Source organism: Echinops telfairi, unplaced genomic scaffold (assembly GCF_000313985.2).
Source record: "Echinops telfairi isolate 266 unplaced genomic scaffold, ASM31398v2 ScPeMD7_8;HRSCAF=38, whole genome shotgun sequence".
Classification (NCBI taxonomy): domain Eukaryota; kingdom Metazoa; phylum Chordata; class Mammalia; order Afrosoricida; family Tenrecidae; genus Echinops; species Echinops telfairi.
This window is the reverse complement of record NW_022103905.1, coordinates 14,469,644-14,490,833: the sequence shown is the minus strand read 5'-3', so window position 1 is coordinate 14,490,833 and position 21,190 is coordinate 14,469,644. Positions and strand designations below refer to the sequence as shown.

The 21,190-nt window shown below is 39.5% G+C and overlaps 1 protein-coding gene across 1 annotated transcript in view; it reads right to left on the bottom strand.

The window, feature by feature from the left end:
- Nucleotides 1-273: 273 nt before the first annotated feature.
- Nucleotides 274-21,190, bottom strand: part of TEX9 (testis expressed 9) — a 26,534-nt gene continuing 5,617 nt past the window's right edge. The window contains exons 3-5 of the mRNA XM_004709444.2: nucleotides 17,956-18,090; nucleotides 1,271-1,405; nucleotides 274-664 (exon numbers count right to left, since the gene is read on the bottom strand). Coding sequence (XP_004709501.2) covers nucleotides 587-664; nucleotides 1,271-1,405; nucleotides 17,956-18,090 — 348 coding nt within the window. The 3' untranslated portion in view covers nucleotides 274-586. The remainder of the gene's footprint in view (nucleotides 665-1,270; nucleotides 1,406-17,955; nucleotides 18,091-21,190) is intronic.

Genomic DNA, 21,190 nt, shown 5'->3' with positions numbered 1-21,190 from the left:
CTTGACTAACTATGAAAGAGCCCAGCCCCAAAGCGCACTGTCCTTTCTCTATGTTACTCTTTTTCTTTAGGAACTTTATTTCCCTGACTTGACTTTAAAGCACCTTTTTTGTGTATTATCAAGGGAAAAGAATAGAAAATAGTGTAAAACATTTCAAAGCATTTTATTTAATTCACTTATTTAAAAAAAAACACACTTATTTGTCACTAACAACATAAAACAAAATTTCTCTCACATAAATGATCATTTATAAACTAGAATTGACATAAAATATTTTATAAAAGGAAAGATGTGAAAATGTTAAAAAAAAAAGGGGGGGCTAGTAGGTTCTAAGAAAGAATCAAAAATTTAAATTTTTGTTGATTTATTTTACAAAATCCTTTGTCTTTCAAGTAATTATAAATTAGTTTTGTTTGCCCCAAATCCAAATAATGAAATCTCAGAAATTAGTTTTAATTATTAAATACTGTCATTACTTATAAAGAGTGAAAACTATTCACGCCATTATAATTTGTTCACATTAAATGAAACAGAAGCCATCACATACTACCAGTTATCTTCTAAGAGACTAGTTTTAGTAGATCGTTTATGAATTTCCCCATTCTAATGCCTTCATAAATTCCTCTTCAGTGAAAGACAGCATCTTGGCAGCTTCAATGTGCATCTGTTAAAAAATTGTCTCATTTAGTATTTAGACCACAAAACAACTGTGTGTAGAGCGATTCAAATTTTACACAAGGTCTGTTGTAGAAATGTGATCTCCAGGGCCAGTAAGCATATTACATGGACATGCTAATTATATTCAGGATCAGCCTATAAAAAGCCTGTGTGTACAACAGTGGCACTGAATCTTCCTTTAAAATAAAATTCAGTAATAACACCTAGCCTTTATCAAAAAGGAAAGTGCCCCATATGTACAGAAATGAGCAATTGTGGCTCGGAATGTCTACAAGGTTTCAAGAGGCACACAATCCCCTAGGGAAATCGGCATTCTTGTATACGGTACTTCCCTTAATGGAAGGGATTCCTACTGCATGTTCAGCCCATTTTCCATACTAAGGTTTTATTTGCACGATAATAAGTATACATCTGTGACATTATATATACATCTTAAATGTCTTCTTGTACACATATAATGTATTTTATGTTGAAAATCATTGTGCTTAAAGATGTCAAAATAAAAATTAGACATCTCAAGTGAAAAATGCTACATATTTTTGTAAAACAATCTAGATGCCATGATCCAGACTTTTTTAAAGGATATACTCACCTTCTGCCTTTTTAAAACATCAATTAATTTTAATTGTTTCTTGAACCCTATCATCAACTCTCCTTTTTGTTTTTCTAGTTTCTTGTTTTCTGATTTTAAAGCTTCAATTTTTTTCTGTTCTTCATTTGTTATATCCTACAAAAGAAAAAAAATCCATTATATTGTACAATCTTTAAAGAAAGAATTATAAAAACTATCATCACACTTTAAAAATGGAATCATTTTAATTGTAGATAAAATTTAGTTGCATTTATTAATTATTAGAACTCTGATAATGTTTAATCATTCTCAGTTCTCTCCCATTTTAAAAATAAGTTAATTCAGCCCTAGCCCCAGTAGTGGTGGAGTAGTTTGTACTGAACCAACTCTCTTAACAAAACAAACTCTGGACAAAACTTGGAAAATGTATCTGAAGGCATAAATAATGCACAGTAAGCAGAAACTAGAGGGGATATGACTCTTGAAAGAAGAGACACATTAGTTAAGAGCACATTCAGCTTGTTTCTCCCCTGAAAGTACTTCCCAGTTCATGGGCACATAACGGATAGATAACAAGCAATAGTAGGTTTTATTGAGCTGAGGAGTCTGAAGGCAGAGCGATCAGAGTGCTTGGAAAAATCCTGCAAAGAAGGGAGACTCTGAATAAGGAGCCCTCAAATCTGCATTCTTATTTTTCTCAAGTCTCACACTTAAGTTGCATATTCAGGGAGACACTCCCAAGACACCGTGTGTGGTAGTTACATGATTTCATGTCAACTTGATATATAAAAGTGTAGGGGTGGAGTCTAGCCTGTCATTCAGATCACAGCCTGATAGTGCCTCCTTGTGGGCGTGGCCTTCTCATAGGAGGGTTCTGGGAACAACCGCCTCTCTGCCTTCACCTTCCTGCTAGCGGGCCACTCAGACCTGCCAGAGCCCTGTTATGCTTCCAGTGACATGGATCCACAAGACTCTGCACCCACCGGCCTGTGCTCTTTCTGCATTCTGCATCATTGCATGTGGCTGTGTGAGTCTGAATAGGGATCTAAGGACAAGTATTGGACTTATGGACTTGAGTTGGATGGGAGTGGGATGTTTTCTCGATATACAATTGCTTCTTGATATAAAGTTCTTATGACTGCCATTGGATTTGTTTCTCTAGTCAACCCATCCAAACACCATGAAAGCAAAGAAGCTGGCGTATAAAGCTCTGAGTAGCAATTTCAGGTACTGTCCAGGCATGAAGACTGAGTTTGTAATGTTGGTTAACTTTAACGAGATGAGCTCTGCAGTAATTTGGACATTACAGAAAAAGAATTGGTGAAATTTAAGACTGGTCAATAGAAAGTATTAAGTACAGGAAGATCTGTTACTTTAAGAAAGGATATAGGACGTTTTCAGGTAGTCTGCATACACATATATGAAAGGATAATAGAATAGATATCTTTACAGTTATATATACATATATAAAATTTATAGAAAACCTCTTTAAAATAATTGATATATGCATATTTCTTTATCTATGAACAAAATGGAAGTTCAAAATCCTTCCACACGAAAATGTGTGGCTCAGATGGCTTCACTTGTGAATTCTACTAAACATTTAAGGAAGAATTAATATCAAAATCTTTTCCAGAAATAAGCCTACAAGGAAGCAGCACACCAGCCTGTGTGATCATGAAGTATCGACGGGATCAGGCAACAGGTATCAAAAGATCCAAAACAACTATATCAATGGAAAAGAGGGGGGTTGGAGTGGAGACCCAAAACCCACCTGTAGATAAACTGGATATTCCCAACGACAGAAGTGGTTTAAGGGATGATTTAACCAAGGTGTGGTATAGCACCAACAAATCACACATCATTCCTCTAGGTCCTGAGTACTTCCTCTCCCCCACTACCATGACCCAGTTCAACCTTACAAATTGGCCAGACCGGTGAGTACACATTGGTACAGGTAAGAGCTCTCAACACAGGGAATTCACGAAAGATAAACCCCTCAGGAACAGTACTGGGAGTAGCGATATCATGAGGGTAAGTAGGGGAGTGGTCAGGGAAGGGGAAGGGTGAGAAAAGGGGAAACCATCACAAGATTGGATATCTAGAACCCCTCCCCCCCATGAATTAGATAAATAATGGGAATGTGGGTGAAGGAAAACAGGACGGGGTAAGACATGAAATAACAGTAACAATATATAATTGATCAAGGATACAGGAGGGTGGGGGAAAAGGAGCTTATAGCAAAGGCTCAATCGGCAAATGTCTTGGAAATGATGATGGCAACATGTACAAATACGCTTGATACAACTGATGTATGGAGTATTATGAGCCCCCAATAAAATGATGGAAAAAAAAATCTTTTCTAGAAAGTTGTGAGGGGGTGTTCAGCTTATTTAAGAAAGGAGCATCACACTGATACTACAATATAAAAGGATTTTACAAGAAAACTACAGACTAGAACCTCCATGTAAACATAGATATGAAAAGTCATGTTAGGAAATTGAATCCAATAATATACAAAAGGAATTATAATACAGCCCCCAAAACAAAACAAACTCCCTGCTATCGAATCAATTCCGACTCCTAGTTACCCTACAGGACAGAACAGAACTGCCCTTGTGAGTTTCCAGGACTATATGGGAGTAGAAAGCCTCATCTTTTTCTTGAATGATACACCAGTGGGTTTAACATTTGAAAATCAATTCATGTTAACATTTAAATTCACTACCATCGAGCAAATTCTGACTCATAGCTACCACCACACCCTCCAAAAAGAGAGAAAACAATTTCAATACAGAAGAAGCATTCAGCAGAAGACATCTATTCCTGACAACATCATTAAACTAAGACCAAAAAGGAACTTCTTCAAAGGGATGAAGGCCACCTAGGAAACCCCTACAGCTAAGATCATTATTTCATGACAAAATGAGTGAATTCCTTGCCCTGTATTTGGGAAGGAGGCGAAGATTTCCACTCTTTTCAGCTCATGCATTCGTCAATGTTCTGAAAGTTCCAGCCAGTACAATTAATTTAAAAAAAAGAAAGACATCTTTGATACGCAGAAAGAAAAGGAAGAAGTCAAACATTTTATGCGTAGACGTGGTCATTCATATCAGAGGTCAGTAATTCAAATGTGAAATCTTTTAACCAAATGCTGAGACATGCAAAAATATGAACCACTGATGAAACACAAAAGCTCACCTGAATATTAAAAGCTAAGCTATGCAACTTCTACAAGAACACATCTTGGTGACATTAAGAAAATCGCCAAGCCCACTGCCACTGAGCTGATTGTAGCTTATAGAGCAGAAGAACTACCTATAGAATTTCCAAGGTTATAAATCTGTATGGAAGCAGACTGCTTCTTTTTCCCTGCAAAATAACTCATGGGCTCGAGCCTCTGACTTTGAGTTAGCAGCCAGGCTCTTTAACTACTGTGCCACCCAGACTCCACTCCTTAGTGATAATAGGTTTGGCAAAGAATTTTTAAATAGGGCACCAAAAGGACAAATTATTTTTTAAATCAATACGTTTGACTTCAAAAAATTTTGAAATTTTGCACTTCTAAAAAGAGTGTTACACATGTAAAAGTCAAGCCACTGAAGTGGAATACAAATTTTGCCAAACAAAAGACATCTACTAGGATATATTGCATCTAATTTCTAATAAGGCAACCTAATTTCTACAGTGAACAAAATGAGGTAAAAACCAAGGAACTCTGGATAAAGTATAGTCTTTATTTAGTATAAGATAATTCATCAATAATACTAAATATACTACTGTAGATATCACTGGTAATTATAGGGGAAACGAGGTAGAGAGTTTATGAGAACTGAACATACTAAAAGCTACAAATCTAAAATTTTACTAAAATATAAAGTCCATTAAAAATATTTTTAATGAACAAAAAGATCTTTAAAGACTCATCATCAAAGCATATATCCAGATGGCAAATCACAGAAGCATGTGAAAAGATGTTCAGCATCATTAACCATGTGCAGCATCAATTCCAACTCACAGCGAGCCCTATATGACATGGTAAAATTGCCCCATAAAAGTTGTTAGGTTGTAATCTTTATGGTATCAGAGCTGTGGGGTGGGTGGGTTGGAACTGTCAATCCTTCGGTTAGCATCGGACCACCAGGACTTCTTAAGGAAATGAAACTAAAACACAAAGTACCCTTATGTACCCACCAGAACAGTTAAAATACAAATGATTGCCTATATCAAGGGTTCAGGGGATGCAGAACAACTAAAACTCTGAAATGCGGCTGATGGAATGGAAATTGAACATGCATCTATCATAAAAGTAAACACTTGACTGCTAGGTATTTTAACCAAGATAAATGAAACCATATGCCCACACAGACACGTATGCATAAATGCTCACGGCAGCTTTGTCATACCCCCAAACTGGAAACAATCCCAATGTCCACCAGTAGGTGAATAAGGGAACACATTTTGGTATATTAATATCCACTCCTGTTGATTCCAACTCAAAGCGACCCTCTAGGACAGAACGGAACTGCCCCACTGAACATCTAATGCTGTAAGTTCTTACCAAAGTAGACTGATACATCATACTCTTAAGTGAGTGGCTGGCAGGCTCAAACGGACAACTTTTGGTTAGCAGCTGAGGACTTTAACCACTGTGCACCCGGGCTCTGTATGATGGGTAAAATGAAAGGGAATGCCTATTTTTAGCACAACATATTGAATAAATCTCAAACTAGTTGAGTGAAAGAAGTCACAGAAAGCGGGAGTATGATTCTATAAATACAACATCTCACAAAATGAACGCTTCCGTGGAATGGGAGGGAGAAAGTCAGGGACTATAACAGAGCATGCAGGAACTTGGCGGGTGGGTGTGTCCACTTTCATTATTTTGGTGGTTGTGTCACTTTGATATGTGTAGCTTATTGTAGGTCATTTACACGTCAATAAATGTTAAATTATCAAAAATTTAAATGAATACTTAAAGATTAACTAATTAAAAAATTAGTTATGGAATGACCTGTGAGGCAAATTTCAGCTTTAAATGTCTTACAAAAAAAGAAAGGCTTAAAATCAGAGACTTAAGCTTTCACTTTCAGAAGCATTAAAAAAAAAAGTAACGCACAGTTGACAAAAGAAGGTAAGAACTCAGTGCCATAAAAAGATAGAGAAAACCAAAAGTGGTTCTTTAAAAAGATGAATAAATTGTTAACAAGATGATCAAGGGAGAGAAATACCCACAAAACATGGATGTCATAAAAAGTTACAACCTGTGTACTTCAATTTATGTGAAATTCAAGAACAGGAAATTTGAAGTGGTATTCTGCGAGAGGCATATATTGACGGGAAAGGGATATAATGGAACTGTGGGGCATTGAGAACATTCTCGATCTTGATTAGTAGGATTTATGCAATTCTGTACAAGAGCTAGAAACTCCGTGAACTGAAATATATGTGCATTTTATAGTCTATAAATTAACTGTTTTGTTTTTAAAAATCACCTTATGCTCTCCAACCCAACCCTGAGCTTAGCTTTCACTGCCACCATTGCCACCCTGCACTCGCTTATTATCTCCTTTAACTTGGCTTCCTTTGTATGACTCTCCAAGAATATTTCTGACTTAGATTACTTCTACGTTAGATCCAGCAAATATTTTTCAATTCTCATAGAACTCAACCTCTAAGCAGTGTTCAATATGCTTTGTGACTAGTCCTTTCCAAATACCAAAATTCTTCAAGGCTTGGTTCGACTTTTTTTTATTTTTTTTAGTTCTAGACTTTTGCCAACATCACTGTACATGTCTCTAAATCTTGACAGCTCCTCTTGTTTTTCTCAGATGCTTGAACTTCAAACTTAGGGGGACGAACAACAGAAATGTGGGTGAAGGAAGACAGTGGATAGTGTATGAAAATAATAATTTATAATTTATCAATGGTTCACGAGGGTGGGAAGGTGGGCTAGGGAGCGAAAAAAGAGGAGCTGATACCAAGGGTTCACGTAGAAAGAAAATTTTTTGAAAATGATGATGGCAACGTATGTACAATGTGTTTGATATAATTGATGTATGGATTGTTTTAAGAGCTGTAAGAGCCCCCAATAAAATGATTTAAAAAAATAAAGATGCAACTTAACTAAATTTACTGCAGAAAGAATAGATACTTTTAATACTGTAATAGATACTTTTAAACAATAAAGTGAATAATAATCTAAAAAGTTCAAAAAAGAAATAACTTCAAACTTAACATGTTCTTACATAAACTCTTCTTCCCCAAACCTATTCTAAAACCAAACCCAAACTGAGTGCCACTGAGTTGATGCCAGCTCACAGGAACCCTACAAGACAGAGTAGAACTGGCCCTGTGAGTTTCAGAGATTGTGACTCTTTACAGGAATAGAAAATCCCATCTTTCTCCAGGGGAGCGGCTAGTGGTTTCGAACATCTGACCTTGCAGTTAGCGGCCCAACAGTGAATGGCACTATCATCTATTTAGTTCTAAAAACTGGAAGTCAAATCCTGCCTTAATTTTCCCCTTCCCATAATCTCACATACAGTCCATCACCAGTCTTAGTAATTTTACTTTCTGAATATATTTTTTTGATACTAGGTTTCCCTATATTTCTATCACCTTCACTTTAGTCCAAGCTGTATCACCATCTCTCACACTGCTACTCTTGTTAAATGCATCCATTCTAACCCCATTCCAAGTGATTCTTCACATTCCAAAGAGAAATACTTTCCAAATGCACGTGTGATCCTGGCACATTCTTCCCTCTACTCCACCTTTCCCGAAAAACAAAACAAAACACGAGCAAACAAAAATCCTACAAAGGCTTCCCATTGCCTAAAGGATCTAGAATCTAGATTCTACATAGTTTGGCCTCTACCTAAGTTTGAAACCTGTTTATACCACTCCCTTCACACCTTTGCCTTCTTTCCTGTCACAGAGGTGGGTTTTACATATAATTATCTCTGCTAATAACCCCTCCTTATAGCACTTAACTCCCATACCTATTCAGATACTACCTTAGAATTGTGTGTTATAGATTCTTCTTATCTTTTCATCAAAGCCCCATGTACCCTCCTTCATACACTGGTTGGTTTGATGGCTCATTTAAATAATATCCAACTTCTCCACTCCACCGTAAACAGCATGAGAGCAAGGACTATGTCAATTTTTAAAATCCTCTACTGTATCTCTGGCTTCTAGAAGAGGTCTGGCAGGACATCATAACCAGTGGCCCCATTTGGGTTGTCTCTGACTCATCGCGACCTTCTAGGACACAGGTCTGCTCACACTAGGGTTTCCAAGGCTGTAAGCTTTACCGAAGCTGACTGCCAGATCTTTCTCTTCTGCACAGAGCGACTGAAAGACCCTCAGAAATATTCTAGATGAATTAATGAATGGGAAATTAGCTGTTCCTTGTCAATATCCTATTTTAAAAGATCTCAGGCAACTATCTCATCAAGTGTCCTGTTTTCAAATAGCATTCCAGCTAAACATCACAATGAGCGTCGTCCTTCCTTCTTCCTTCCTTCCGTGCGTCTCAGGCACGGAGGACCCAACGTGAGGCCATGTCAAGCTCTCTGTCCTCATGTAGCATCTCGTGTAAGTCGATGGACTATTCATTTGAAAATCTACTCTAACGCCAGATTTCTTGTTTGATAACTCCCGTAGAGGATAAATTTATCATTATTCTAAAATAAATCTTCAACTTTCTGATAATTATAAGGTAATTTGTAGTATTTCGTGGAAGCCGTACTATTTCCTTGTCATATTTTCTTAAACATACAGACCTAAATAATTTTAATTGCCTACTTAACTAAAATTATATGTCTAATTTGACATAATTATATGTCAAGATGAGAAGGTACAAAGAATTAAAATATGTACCTGATTACAAAAGAAAACTTACATACTCAAAGGGAAAAAAAATTCTGTATCTCTCAGAAACTTTCCTCAAAAATGAAAGTTAGAAATAGGCCATAGAACTGGAAAATTTTAAATCTTATGACTGACCTACATATTTTAGCAGAAATCTGAAATAAGTTGCACGTAAGAATTCTGATCTCGAAATGTCTGCTTGTTCGTAAACAATGGGCAACACATGTGCACAATTATTATCCCATTTGTTTGTAAGTTAAACATGCATACTACAGACCTGGGTCTTAAAGACTCCTGTTGTTTAAATAGTGTTGATGGTTTTCTACCAAGTTGTTTACCTATGCAATCCCTACACCTGAATTTATAAGACAGCTCACGAGAGTTAGGAGGGTCATCTGTTGTTTGGGAAATCAGTTTTTCTTTCTACTTTCCTATGTGTGTGTTAATAGAGAAGCCAATCTACAACTCAGAATTGTTGTTAGATGCCATCGAGGCAGTTCCAACCCAGCAACGCAGGGATGCAACAGAAGCAAGCACTGTCTGGCCCCGTGCCCTGCTCCCAATCATTGCTGTGTTTGAGCCTGTTGGAACCACGATCTGGCTCACTGGGGTCTTCCTCTTCTTCTCTGACACTCTCCTTTGGCAAGCATGATGTCCTTCTTGGGTACTGGTCCCTTCTGATAAGGTTTCCATCCTTTCTTCTGAGAAGCATTCTGGCTGTTCTTCCAACAGAGATTCGTTTGCTCTTCTGGAAGTCTGTAGTCTGCCGAATATTACCAACATCATGATGCAAAGACATACCTTCTTCTACGGTCATCCTTATTCTTTGTCTGGCTTTTGTATGCATAGTAGGTCATTGAAAATATTAAGGCTTGGGTCAGGCACATCTTTCTTAGCCCTCAAAATATCATCCTTGGTTTTTTTTTTAACCCTTTAAAGAGATCTTTTGCAGCAGATTTGCCCAATGTGATATGTTTGACTTCCTGGCTGCTGTTTCTATAGGTGTAGTTGACCCAAATAAGATAAATCCTTTACAACTTCAATCTTTTCTCCATTTATTGTGATAAAATAAGTAAATCCACGGTTACACTTAATTTTATTTTACAAATCCCTTTAAATGTACCAAACTGTAACCAGCATTCTAAAAACGTGAATTATTGGCAAATGTATAATAGTAAATTTTAGTCATAATGTTATTATTGAGGACATTTGACCATGAAACAGTTTGTTCATACAACATGAAATATTTATAGATGATGTGCCCAATGAAGGACCTCTTAACATATATATATATGCCTCTGTTAAATAAGGTCAGAGGAGTCCTGGTGGCTTAATGTTTACTTGTTGGGCTGCAACCTGCAAGGTCAGCAGTTCAAAACCAGCAACCACTTGCAAGAGAAAGATGAGAACTCCTGGAAAGACTTATAGTTTCGGAAACCCACAGGGGCTGTTCTACTCTGCTCCATAGGGTCACCTTTAGTTGTAATCAACTTGATGACAGTGAACTTAGTTTGGTTTTAGCAACATCAGTTTAATTTCATTACTATACATCTTATTAATTTAATCTCAAATGTATCACTCATGCATGTAATAAGGGTATAGCTCCTCATTTCATTCATCATTATCCAATTATTAAATATTAGCACTAGGGAGAACTTATGGTGGGGTTTCATTAAGTATCTTGTCTCATGGACACAGAATGAAAAAGAAATAATAGCCAGCATTTATAAAATGCACAAATAGCTTTCATACACATCAGTAGTCAACCTGCATTTATTTAACAGACATTTATGACACTGAATACCATTTACTGAGTGCCGATTCTATGCGAAGCATTGCCTAGATACTGGGGATACTATAGTGATCTCACAATAACTTTTTAGCAGTGGTTATTAAAGTGCAGTCTCAGAACCAGCAGTAGCAATCTCACCAGAGAACGTACTAAAATTACCAATTCTCAGGCTTTCCCCCAGAACTGAATCAGGCACTCTGTAGGTGAATAAGACCCTGCAATCTTTTCTGATGCTTAATCAAGTCTGAGAACCAGTTTCCTATACAATAGCCCCTAACTTTATATATACGAAAATGGAGGCTCAGACAAAGAGGTAGCATGCTTGAGGTACATGCTTGTAGTTTTATACCCCTGAGCCCTAGAACTTAGAAAAGTGTCCAGCACATAGTCAGTTCCTGTCAAGTTTACTCTGGCTCATGGGACTCCATGTGTGTCAGAACTGTGGTCCATCGGGTTATTTTGGCTGTTTGCATGATTAAGCCTTTTTCCATTAGTAGCTAAGCTGAGTGCTTAGTAATTTGTGCCACCCAGGGTCTGCTGACATAAAACAAAAACAAAAATCTGTTGCCTTCTAGATTATTCCAACTCATATCGAGCCTATAAAACAGAGTGGAACTGTCCCTTAGGGTTTCCAAGGCCATTCCAGAAGCAGACTGTTAAGATTTTTCTTCCTCAGAGCAGCTGGTGAGATCTCACCACCAACTAACCAAGCTGTTGAGTGCTGAACTACTGTGCCTACAGGATTCCTCTGGTATCTAGTCTATCCCCAACCAAACCTGCTGCCAGGGAGTCCACTCGAACTCATGGTAATCCAATAGGACAGAGTGAAATGCTTCCCTAGGGTTTTATTGCCCATAAACCCAGGACCAGAGAGTTCATTCGGACTCATAGCTACCCAATACAGCAGAGTAGAATTGCCCTTTCGGGTTTTATTTCTTTAACAGTTTTATTGGCAAATAATTTACATAGCATGCACTTCAATAGTTCAATCATATCAAGGAGAACTGCATAATAATCACCATATCAATTTTAGAATATTCCCCCCACCATGGTTAAATCGCCTTTAAACTGAGTTCTACAATCAGAGTCAGTTCTAGTACTCCCTCCCCGCTCACGTCTTCCTTTCCCCTCCTGCTATCCCCCATCCCTCCCTATCACCCACTCCCACCCCTGCCTCCTCTATCAACCCTTGTATCCGTTACTAATCACGATGCATCCACTCCTCCTATGGGTCACAAACTGGCAAACCCAACAGAAACAATAAAAACTATTTTTGAAATAAGGTGGTAAGGATAAAATAATGAGGGACAAAGGGGGAACAGATCCCAATGATCAATGTATAACCTCACACCCTCCCCACCAAGCAAGGGGACAAACAACAGAAAGGTGGGCGAAGGAAAACAGCAGATGGTCTAAGATATGGAAATAACAATAATTTATAATTTATCAAGAGTTCACGAAGGTGCAAGGGTGTGGGGAGGAAGGTAAAACAGGAGTTCAGGAGAAAGAAAATGATGGCAACATATGCACAAATGTGATTGATACAACTGATGTATGGATTGTTATAAGAGCTGTAAGAGCCCCTAATAGAATGATAAAAATATAAATAAACAAATACATAAAGCACGTCTATCTAGATAAGATAGGCGGGATAAACAATCCAGAGGAGAAAACAACAGGACCAATGGTTCCGGGGGTGACACGGGAGTGGGGGAGGCAGGGGGAAAAGTAGGGGGGTGTCAATACACCCAGGGACAAGGGAATAAGTGATCTAAAAACTGATGGCGAAGAGGGTATAAGGTGCCTGAGGGGATTGATCAAGGGTAATGTAGCCAAGGGGAATTACTGAAACCAGAATTAAGGCTGAACATGATAGTGGGACAAGAGGAAAGTAAAAGGAAATAGAGGCAAGAACTAGGAGGCAACGGACATTTATAGAGGTCTAAATACAGGTATGTGCATATGTAAATATATTTATATATAACAACAGGGAAATACATTTATATATTAAGTGGTAAGGTAGCATATGGACATTGGGTCTCTACTTAAGTATTCCCTCAATGCAAATTAGCTGTTATTCTAATATCCGGCATTCTGTGATGCTCACCTTCCCTGACAAGATCGCTGAAGACAAAATGGGTACACATAAGCAAATGAGAGTATTGATACCAGGAGGATAAGGGGAAGGTAGGAGGGAAAAAGGGGACCGATCACAATGATCTACATATAACCCCATTCCCAGGGGGATGGACAACAGAAAAGTGGGTGAAGGGAGACAGCAGTGGTCAATGTAAGACATGAAGAAAAATTATAAATTATCAAGGGTTCATGAGGGAGGGAGGGTTGGAGGGGGCAGAAAATGAGCTGCTACCAAGGGCTCTAGTAGAATAAAGATGTTTTGAAAATGATGATGGCAACATATGTACAAATGTGCTTGACACAATGAATGGATATATGGATTGTGATAATAGTTGTATGAGCCCCCAATAAAATGATTTAAAAAACAAACCAACAACCATGAGATACCATCTAACACCCATAACTGGAGCCCAAGGGGAGACTGGAACTCTAATCCACTGCTAATAACTTGTAAATACATTCAGCCACTATGGAAAGCGATGTGGCGATTCTGAAAGCAAACAGCAATGGAAACACCAAGTGACTCAGCAATACCATGACTGGGCATACCCCCAAAGAAATAAGAACCGGATCACACACATGTTCACTGCAGCACAGCTCACAAGAGCAAGGAGTTGGACATAACCTACATTCTAATCAGTAGAAGATTGGATAAAACACTCTGGTACGTACACACAATGGAATGCTACATATCCCTAAAAAGTAACGATGAAACTATGAAACACCTCAAGACATGGAGGGATCTGGAAGACATGCTGCGTGAAGTTAGGTGGTCACAAAAGGGAAAATACTGTATGAGTCCACTGCTGTAGGAATAAGTAACGGGATGGACGGCATAAGCTCAGGCTTTCAGAGCATCCAGTCTGCTGACCAGGGTGGACAGAGAGCCTTACTGGTGCCAGTGAACCATACACCATCCCCTCTAGTCTATGAAACCCAGGACTGATGGACCTATAGAGTCATCAGCAAGTAGAATAAGGGTTTCTAGGGGGAACAGTCAGGGCGGCGGGGTGGGGGTACGGGGGTAGGGGGTGATGGTGTCGGGCGTAAATGGGAGCTGGTGTCAAGGAGTTCAAGGAGGATTGTGGTAGCAATTGTACAATACTACTTGATGTGATTGAGCTATGGGATGATATGGTATCTGTACCAGCTCCCAATAAAGTGGTTTTTGGAAATTAATTAATTAAAAATAAATAAATCATAAAGGGGAAAAAGGATAAAATAATGATAATATAAAGACCAAAATACAAATAGTAAAAGACCCTCATCAACTTTCCAAAAGCCAGGAAAGAAATTTCTCTCATGGAACAAGTAAGAGATACTTGCACACAGAACCAACTCAGGTCGGGTCTATAGGGAGGTCATCTGGCCAAGTATCAAGTTCAATTCAGCACATTCAAAATGGTCTCTGCCTGACAGCAAGGCTGTTCAAAACTCTTGCCTGTGGCTAAAGTGGGTCTGCCAGTGGCTCGGTTGACCAGATACTCTGCAGATGGGATTTGGGCTCCCATTGCTCTCCATAGTCTTCTATAATTTGGGTATTCATATTTTAGCTCTGATACTTTTTCCTTCACCATATTCAAATTTTTAATTGTCTTCTTTGGACCGCACAAGCTGGTGTGCTTCTTCAGTGTGGACTTAGTTGACTCCTCGCTTTGATGGCTGCTTGTTTGAATACAAGCTTTTAAGACCCCAGACACTATTCTAGTTGATAGCCAGGCACCAGCTCTTTTCTTCACCACACTTTGCTGAGGCACCCTTATCTTCAGTGATCCTTTCGTGAAGGTGACTATCGAGCAGGACCATGTTATCAGAATTAAGTGTTCTTGAATTGGGGCTAGAGTTAAGTAGGAGCCCAGACTCCATCTGCTTGTCCATGGGGTTTGCATGTTTTAGGTTTACTTTGACGGGCTTAATATGAAAGAATCACAAACCTATAATATCAGCTTCATCAATAGAAGTCATAAGCCAATCAGCAACCAAACAACCAGAACACACACACCCAAAAAGAAAAAAAAAAACAATCACAAAAAAACAAGCTAAAAGCAGGAATGCAAAAACCCATATAAACCACGAAGTATAGCACTGTCCGTCACCCCCCTGGTGTATATGTCAATTGCACTATTATCATCAGCTGTTTTCTCAAAGACCCAGCACTGCAGACAATATCGGTATGAGGCGTCTATGTGAGCAGTTTCACCTTGAGCTGCAGCCCACACGTTTTTAATCCTATACAGTTCGATCTCTCATTCGATTAGGATCTATTGACCCTAATATGGGGGTTAAGTGCCAGTGGGGTGTCTTAATGGGCCAACTCCCCCAAATGTAGATCCTTGTTTAGTGGATCCCAACCTGTCAAGTCACGGCAGGGTGGGCACTGAGGCACTACATGTATGGTGATCCTGGGTCCCTTTCCACTGGATGCCCGAGGCGGGGACTCCCCCTAAGGACCAACGACTGCCACTTACACAATCCTGGGCAGCCACTCTCTGCTTCCTCTCCCATCCCAGTACCCCAGCCCTCAGTCCAAGGGTGCAGGCAGTGTCGAGGTAGGGTTCATTCAGCGGGGCCTCTATGTTAAGTCCTTCTGGTGTAGTCCCTGCATTGTGCCCTGCTGCCTGCCAGGTCAGCTTCCATGATCACCCTGGTGCTTAGTCCATGGTGTGGTTCAACAAAGGTTGGGTAGAAATTAATTTTTAGTGTCTACCCAGGTACCTAAAATCTGGCCGATTGTCTCCTGTGGTAGTTACATAATCTCATGTCAACTTGAGGGTATAAAGTGAAGGGGTCGAGTTTAGCCTGTCAATCAGGTCACAGCTTGATGACCTCATTTGGAGGTGCAAGGGAGATAAATAGCTCACTGGAAGCCAGACCTACTCTCTCTCTGCCTTCCCTTTCCTGCTGTTGAGACGCTGGAAGAGCCACGTGGAGATGCTTCCACTGCCACTGGAACCACAAAACTTTTCACCTGTGTTCTTCCTGCACTTGGCATCATTGCATGTGTTGCATGAGTCTGAAGAGGAAGTAATGGGCTAATAGCAGACTTATGGGCTAATATCGATCTTAAGGACTTGATCTGGACTGGGCTGGGATGTTTTCTTAATACATAATTACTCTTTGATAGAAAGCTCTCTCTTAGGCACATATGAATGTCTCTGGATTTGTTTCTCTAGTCAACCCGGACTAACACATCCCCCTGGGTTCTTTATACTCATTGTTGAGCATCCATTTCCATTGTGTGGTTAGTTCTCCCCAATCACCCACCATACTCACCAACAGAACTACCAGCGTCTCCACTACATTGTAGGTGGCCCCCTAGTGGTCTTGGCTTCAATTTACAGAAAGCTTCTCCTTCCCTTCTTAGGGTGGGGGGGTGGTGAGCAATGATTTGCTCCAATCTTGTTTCGATATTGTATAGCCTCAAGTGGATAGTCATCTCCCAATTCCCCCTTATTGAAGGAGTGATCCCAGACAATGTGGGGATACACGTTGGCTCGTGTACGGTTGATGCTGTGTAGTTCACTGCTGACAGGTAGCCTTCTATCCTTTTGTTCAGGATTTGGTTCCTGTAAGCTGGTGTTTCTTCTTACAGTGGTGCATTCATACAGTACCTGTCCCTTTTGTGTTGGACTTAACTTCAGTTGGCACAATGGTTTCCAAGTCCCTCTACGTCATGCGGTGTTTCATGCTTTTGTCATTGTTTTTTAGGGATGTACAGTATTCCAATGTGCGTATGTGCCATAGTTTCTTTATCCATTCTTCCCCTGTTGGGCATCTGGGCTGCTTCCAGTTTCTCGCTATTGAACTGTGCCGCTATGAACATGTGAGAGCACAACTCTATTCATGTTGTGTCTTTTATTTTTTTAGGGTATATGCCTGCCTAATAATGGTGGTGCTGGATCCCTTTGGGGTTTAGAGACCGTAAATCTTTACAGAAGCAGACAGCCTCATCTTTCTCCTGTAGAGTAGCTGGTTGTTCAAATTTCTAACCTTGTATTTGGCAGCCCAAAGCATGGCAGACCTTGACACTATAGGTACCCAATAAGGATTTATTGAATGAGAGGGTCGCGGGGAGGAGATGAGCCAGTCAGGGTGCAGTGTAACAACGAGGAAACATACAACTTTCCTCTAGTTCCTAAATGCTTCCTCCCCCGCGTCCCTGGCCCCCGCCACTATCATGATCCCAGTTCCACCTTACAAATCTGGCTAGACCAGAGGATGTACACTGGTACAGATAGGAACTGGAAACACAGGGAATCCAGGACAGATGATCCATTCAGGACCAGTGGTGAGAATGGCAATACTGGGAGGGTGGGGTGGAAAGGGGGAACCGATTAGAAGGATGTATGTATAACCTCCTTCCTGGGGGATGGACAACAGAAAAGCGGGTGAAGGGAGACGTCGGGCAGTGTAAGATATGACAAAATGATAATAATGTATAAATTATCAAGGGATCACGAGGGAGGCGGGAGCAGAGAGGGAAGGGGTAAAAATGAGGAGCTGATACCAAGGGCTCAAGCAGAAAGCAAATGTTTTGAGAATGATGGTAACAAATGTACAAATGTGCTTAACACAATGGATGGATGTATGGATTGTGATAAGAGTTGTATGAGCCCCCAATAAAATGATTAAAAATATATATATATTTGTAGAATGAAGCAATAAATAAATTGGCTGTGCTATTACCAAGTTAAGGCAATCGGCTAAAGAACATAATCTCAGCTTGCTTAAATATACATATATATATATATAATACGAATTAATATACTTCTTCTGAAAAGAGAATTATTTGCTGTGACATCAAGAATTATAATTTTAAAACTATTATTTTTGACTCTTGCTTAAAAAAGGAAGTTATCAAAGGTGATCACATTAAAACTATTAAATTTTACTATACCTTGTTATTCTGCTTTAACTTATTTAACTCCAACTTGTACTTTTCTGCTTCCTCGAGGGCTCTGTTCAATCGAACTTCTGTAGCACTTTGACTAGTGGCAGCTTGCTTCTGTAGTCTTCTTTTATTTTCTAATTCCTGTGTAGTACACAGAGAGATACAGGATATTTGTAAACCTATCCTAAAGTCCCTTTTTATTATTTTGCAACATTTTCCATCCATATTAATTCCATATTTCTCCCAAATCTCTATGTCAGAAACTAAATGGATAACATCTGTATATAATGGCCAGAGGCAGCACAAACGGACTCGAGAGCTCAAGTTCTTGCTCTAAAATGGAATTAGGAAGGTGTCTTAAAAGAAGTAGCCATGAACAAGGCTTCCAAATTATATTTTATTTGGAAGTTTCTGCCTCCATTTATAGAGCCAACATGTAGTACACTTGTCCTTTACATTTATTTTATGAGCAAGTTTTTATAATTATAGTGCTCCCTTTGGGAACCTCCCAAAACAGCCATGTAAGCACAAATAAGTTTTCTCATGAAGGCTGTTTAGAGCACACCTGCTAGTGGGTATTATTTAAGGACATCTTAGCTAATTACAGAGCATTCTAAGCCTTATAGAAAATCCCAATTTTGAATAGAAATATTAGATCTTTGGCATAATTTTCACGCGCTGGAAGGGGTTTCAACCTGCGTTTTAACCCAACCTGCATTTTAACCAATACCCTTGGAGACAGTATTGCAGAGTCTGTGGGCCACACATGGAGAAAACACAAACCAGGAGGACAAGCTCCAAAATTCCATCACGATCTGCCACCTGTCAACCAGGCTCATCTCTAGCCACAAATGTTAGTCTTTGGCATGACCAGCAATATTTGAATCTCTTCCAAAAGCCATGGCATTTCTTGCTCCCGAGACTTTGTTCTTGTTCTTTTGATACTGATCTCTCAGCACTCCTCAGTTTCACCTGGAGCCAACTCTCTGGCGGCAGCAGCAGCAGCAGCAGTGCCTACTGGTCCTTTAATACTTAGCTAGGGCTGCACACGAGGGCTCCTGTTTCCCAGGAAGCCTTCCTCATTTAAGACTTCCTGTCCTCCTCAGTTGGATTAGGTACTCTTTCTTCTGAGCTTCTAGAATATCTTAATACACATATATCATAGCACTTTCATATTATGTATCATATTAAAACTAACCAGTTCTTGGCATTTTCTATGATGTTTAGTACAGGGACTTATATAAAATGGATATTCAATAAATATTATGTGCCTGAAATCATGCAATTAAGGATACGGTTGTATCTTATATATTATATTATATCTATATGATGTTTTGTGTGTATACATCCAACTTTTCTTCCTGCTAGCATTATCACTCCATTTTATTTGAAAACTGATCTCCCAGGCTCTGAGTAATTAAGGGGGAAAACAAAGCCAAACAAAACAAAACACATGCTGCTCTTTCTGTAGGTTTCTAAACAAATCACACTGTGTATGGGTACCATCTGCTGTCACCAGCCTTCTTCCAAGCTTTGTGGGTGGTAGCTCCACTCAGAGCAAGCCCGATTTACCTCACTGCTCCCATCAAAAAGGCAAAGAGTCTAGTTAGCTACGGAAGTTCCACAGTCCTTCTGCCACCTCGCCCAGGACCATGGGAATGCATCTTCTTTGTTCTTGTCTTTCCTACTGCTGACTATGTAGCCTACTTCACAGAAAAATGCAACCCTCCTTTACCACATGATCTCCCTCCATCCATACTCCCCCCTTGGGAGAATCCATCTGAAAAGAAAAGATGGAAGAATAGAAACGTAGGAAAGTTTTTCTATATGAGTAAATCCACTAATGAAAGAGAAATTCATATCAGAAAACTACTGTTTTCAAGCACACTGCTTCAAGCATCTTTTAAGAAGTACAGATAAGATACCAAGATTGTTACAAAAGTTAGCACTCTGAAAATAAAGTAAATCTATTGTTCACTCCCCACCCCTGCCCCCGCAATTAAGCACTTTACATCCTGCCGGACAAAATTTTTATGGAAAATATCAGGCTATGAAGTTACGTCTGAAAATAAAAAATTAGATAGCTGAAAGAAAACTAAATTTATCTTTAACACTCAAATTCTGTTAGGTAATTTACTATTCTTTCATAATTATTAAGGTACTTATAATAAGACTCAAAATCTATCAGAAAAGAATAGGCACATGTCAGTAGCCATAACACACACATACACACACTATAGCTCATGTCATAAGCACTGTCCTAGTAAGTCTGATGAGGAATATATGAGATGGGGATAAATAAATATCATATAAAGTTTCAGAAACAAGTGCTATGGCAGAAAAAGCAGTAAGAGTTGGAGTCCCACTATCATGTTCAGTCCCCACCAGGGTTTCAGCAATTCCTCTTTGTTACATGCCCTACCAGGCCTCCCACACCCACTTCACCACCAATTTGGATCACTTGTTGTTCCCTTGTCCCTGGATTTGTTAACACCACCTCCTTTCCTCCCACCTCCCCCTATCCCATGTCCCCCCGGAACTGTCGGTCCAGATTGTTCATCCAGCCTATCTTATTTAGACAGATTGTTCATCCAGCCTATCTTATTTACACAGACCTGTGGAGATAATAACATGCACAAAAACAAGATAGAGCAAAATCAAGCAACAATATACAACAAAACAACAACAACAAACCACTGACAAAGAACAAATCAAAACACTACAAGAAAGAAAAGCTTGTAGTTAGTTCAAGGATCATTTGTTGGCCTTTAGGAGTGTTTTCCAGTCCAGTCTGTTGGGGCGCCACGCCCTGGCCCCAAAGTCCACCTTCAGCATTCCCTGGGGACCTTGCCGCTCCATTCCCTTGCTATTCCGCTGCACTCCCCCAGTGCTTTGCCTCTGTGTGGCGAGATCAGATCCAGTGCAATTCCCACACTGTGTCTCCAGTGCTGTACCCCCGCAGGGCCATGGGTCAGTGCGGCTGGCCATGTGAGCATGGTAGTGGGACAGGAGGAAAGTCAAGGGAAATAGAGGAAAGAGCTGGGAGGCAAAGGGCATTTATAGAGGTCCAGATAAAGACATGTATACATGCAAATATATTTATATATGAGGATGGGGAAATAGATCTATGTGCCAATATTTATAGGTTTAGTATTAAGGTAGCATAAGGACATTGGGCCTCCACTCAAGTTCTCCCTCAATGCAAAAAGACTTTGTTCTATTAAATTGGCATTCTATGATG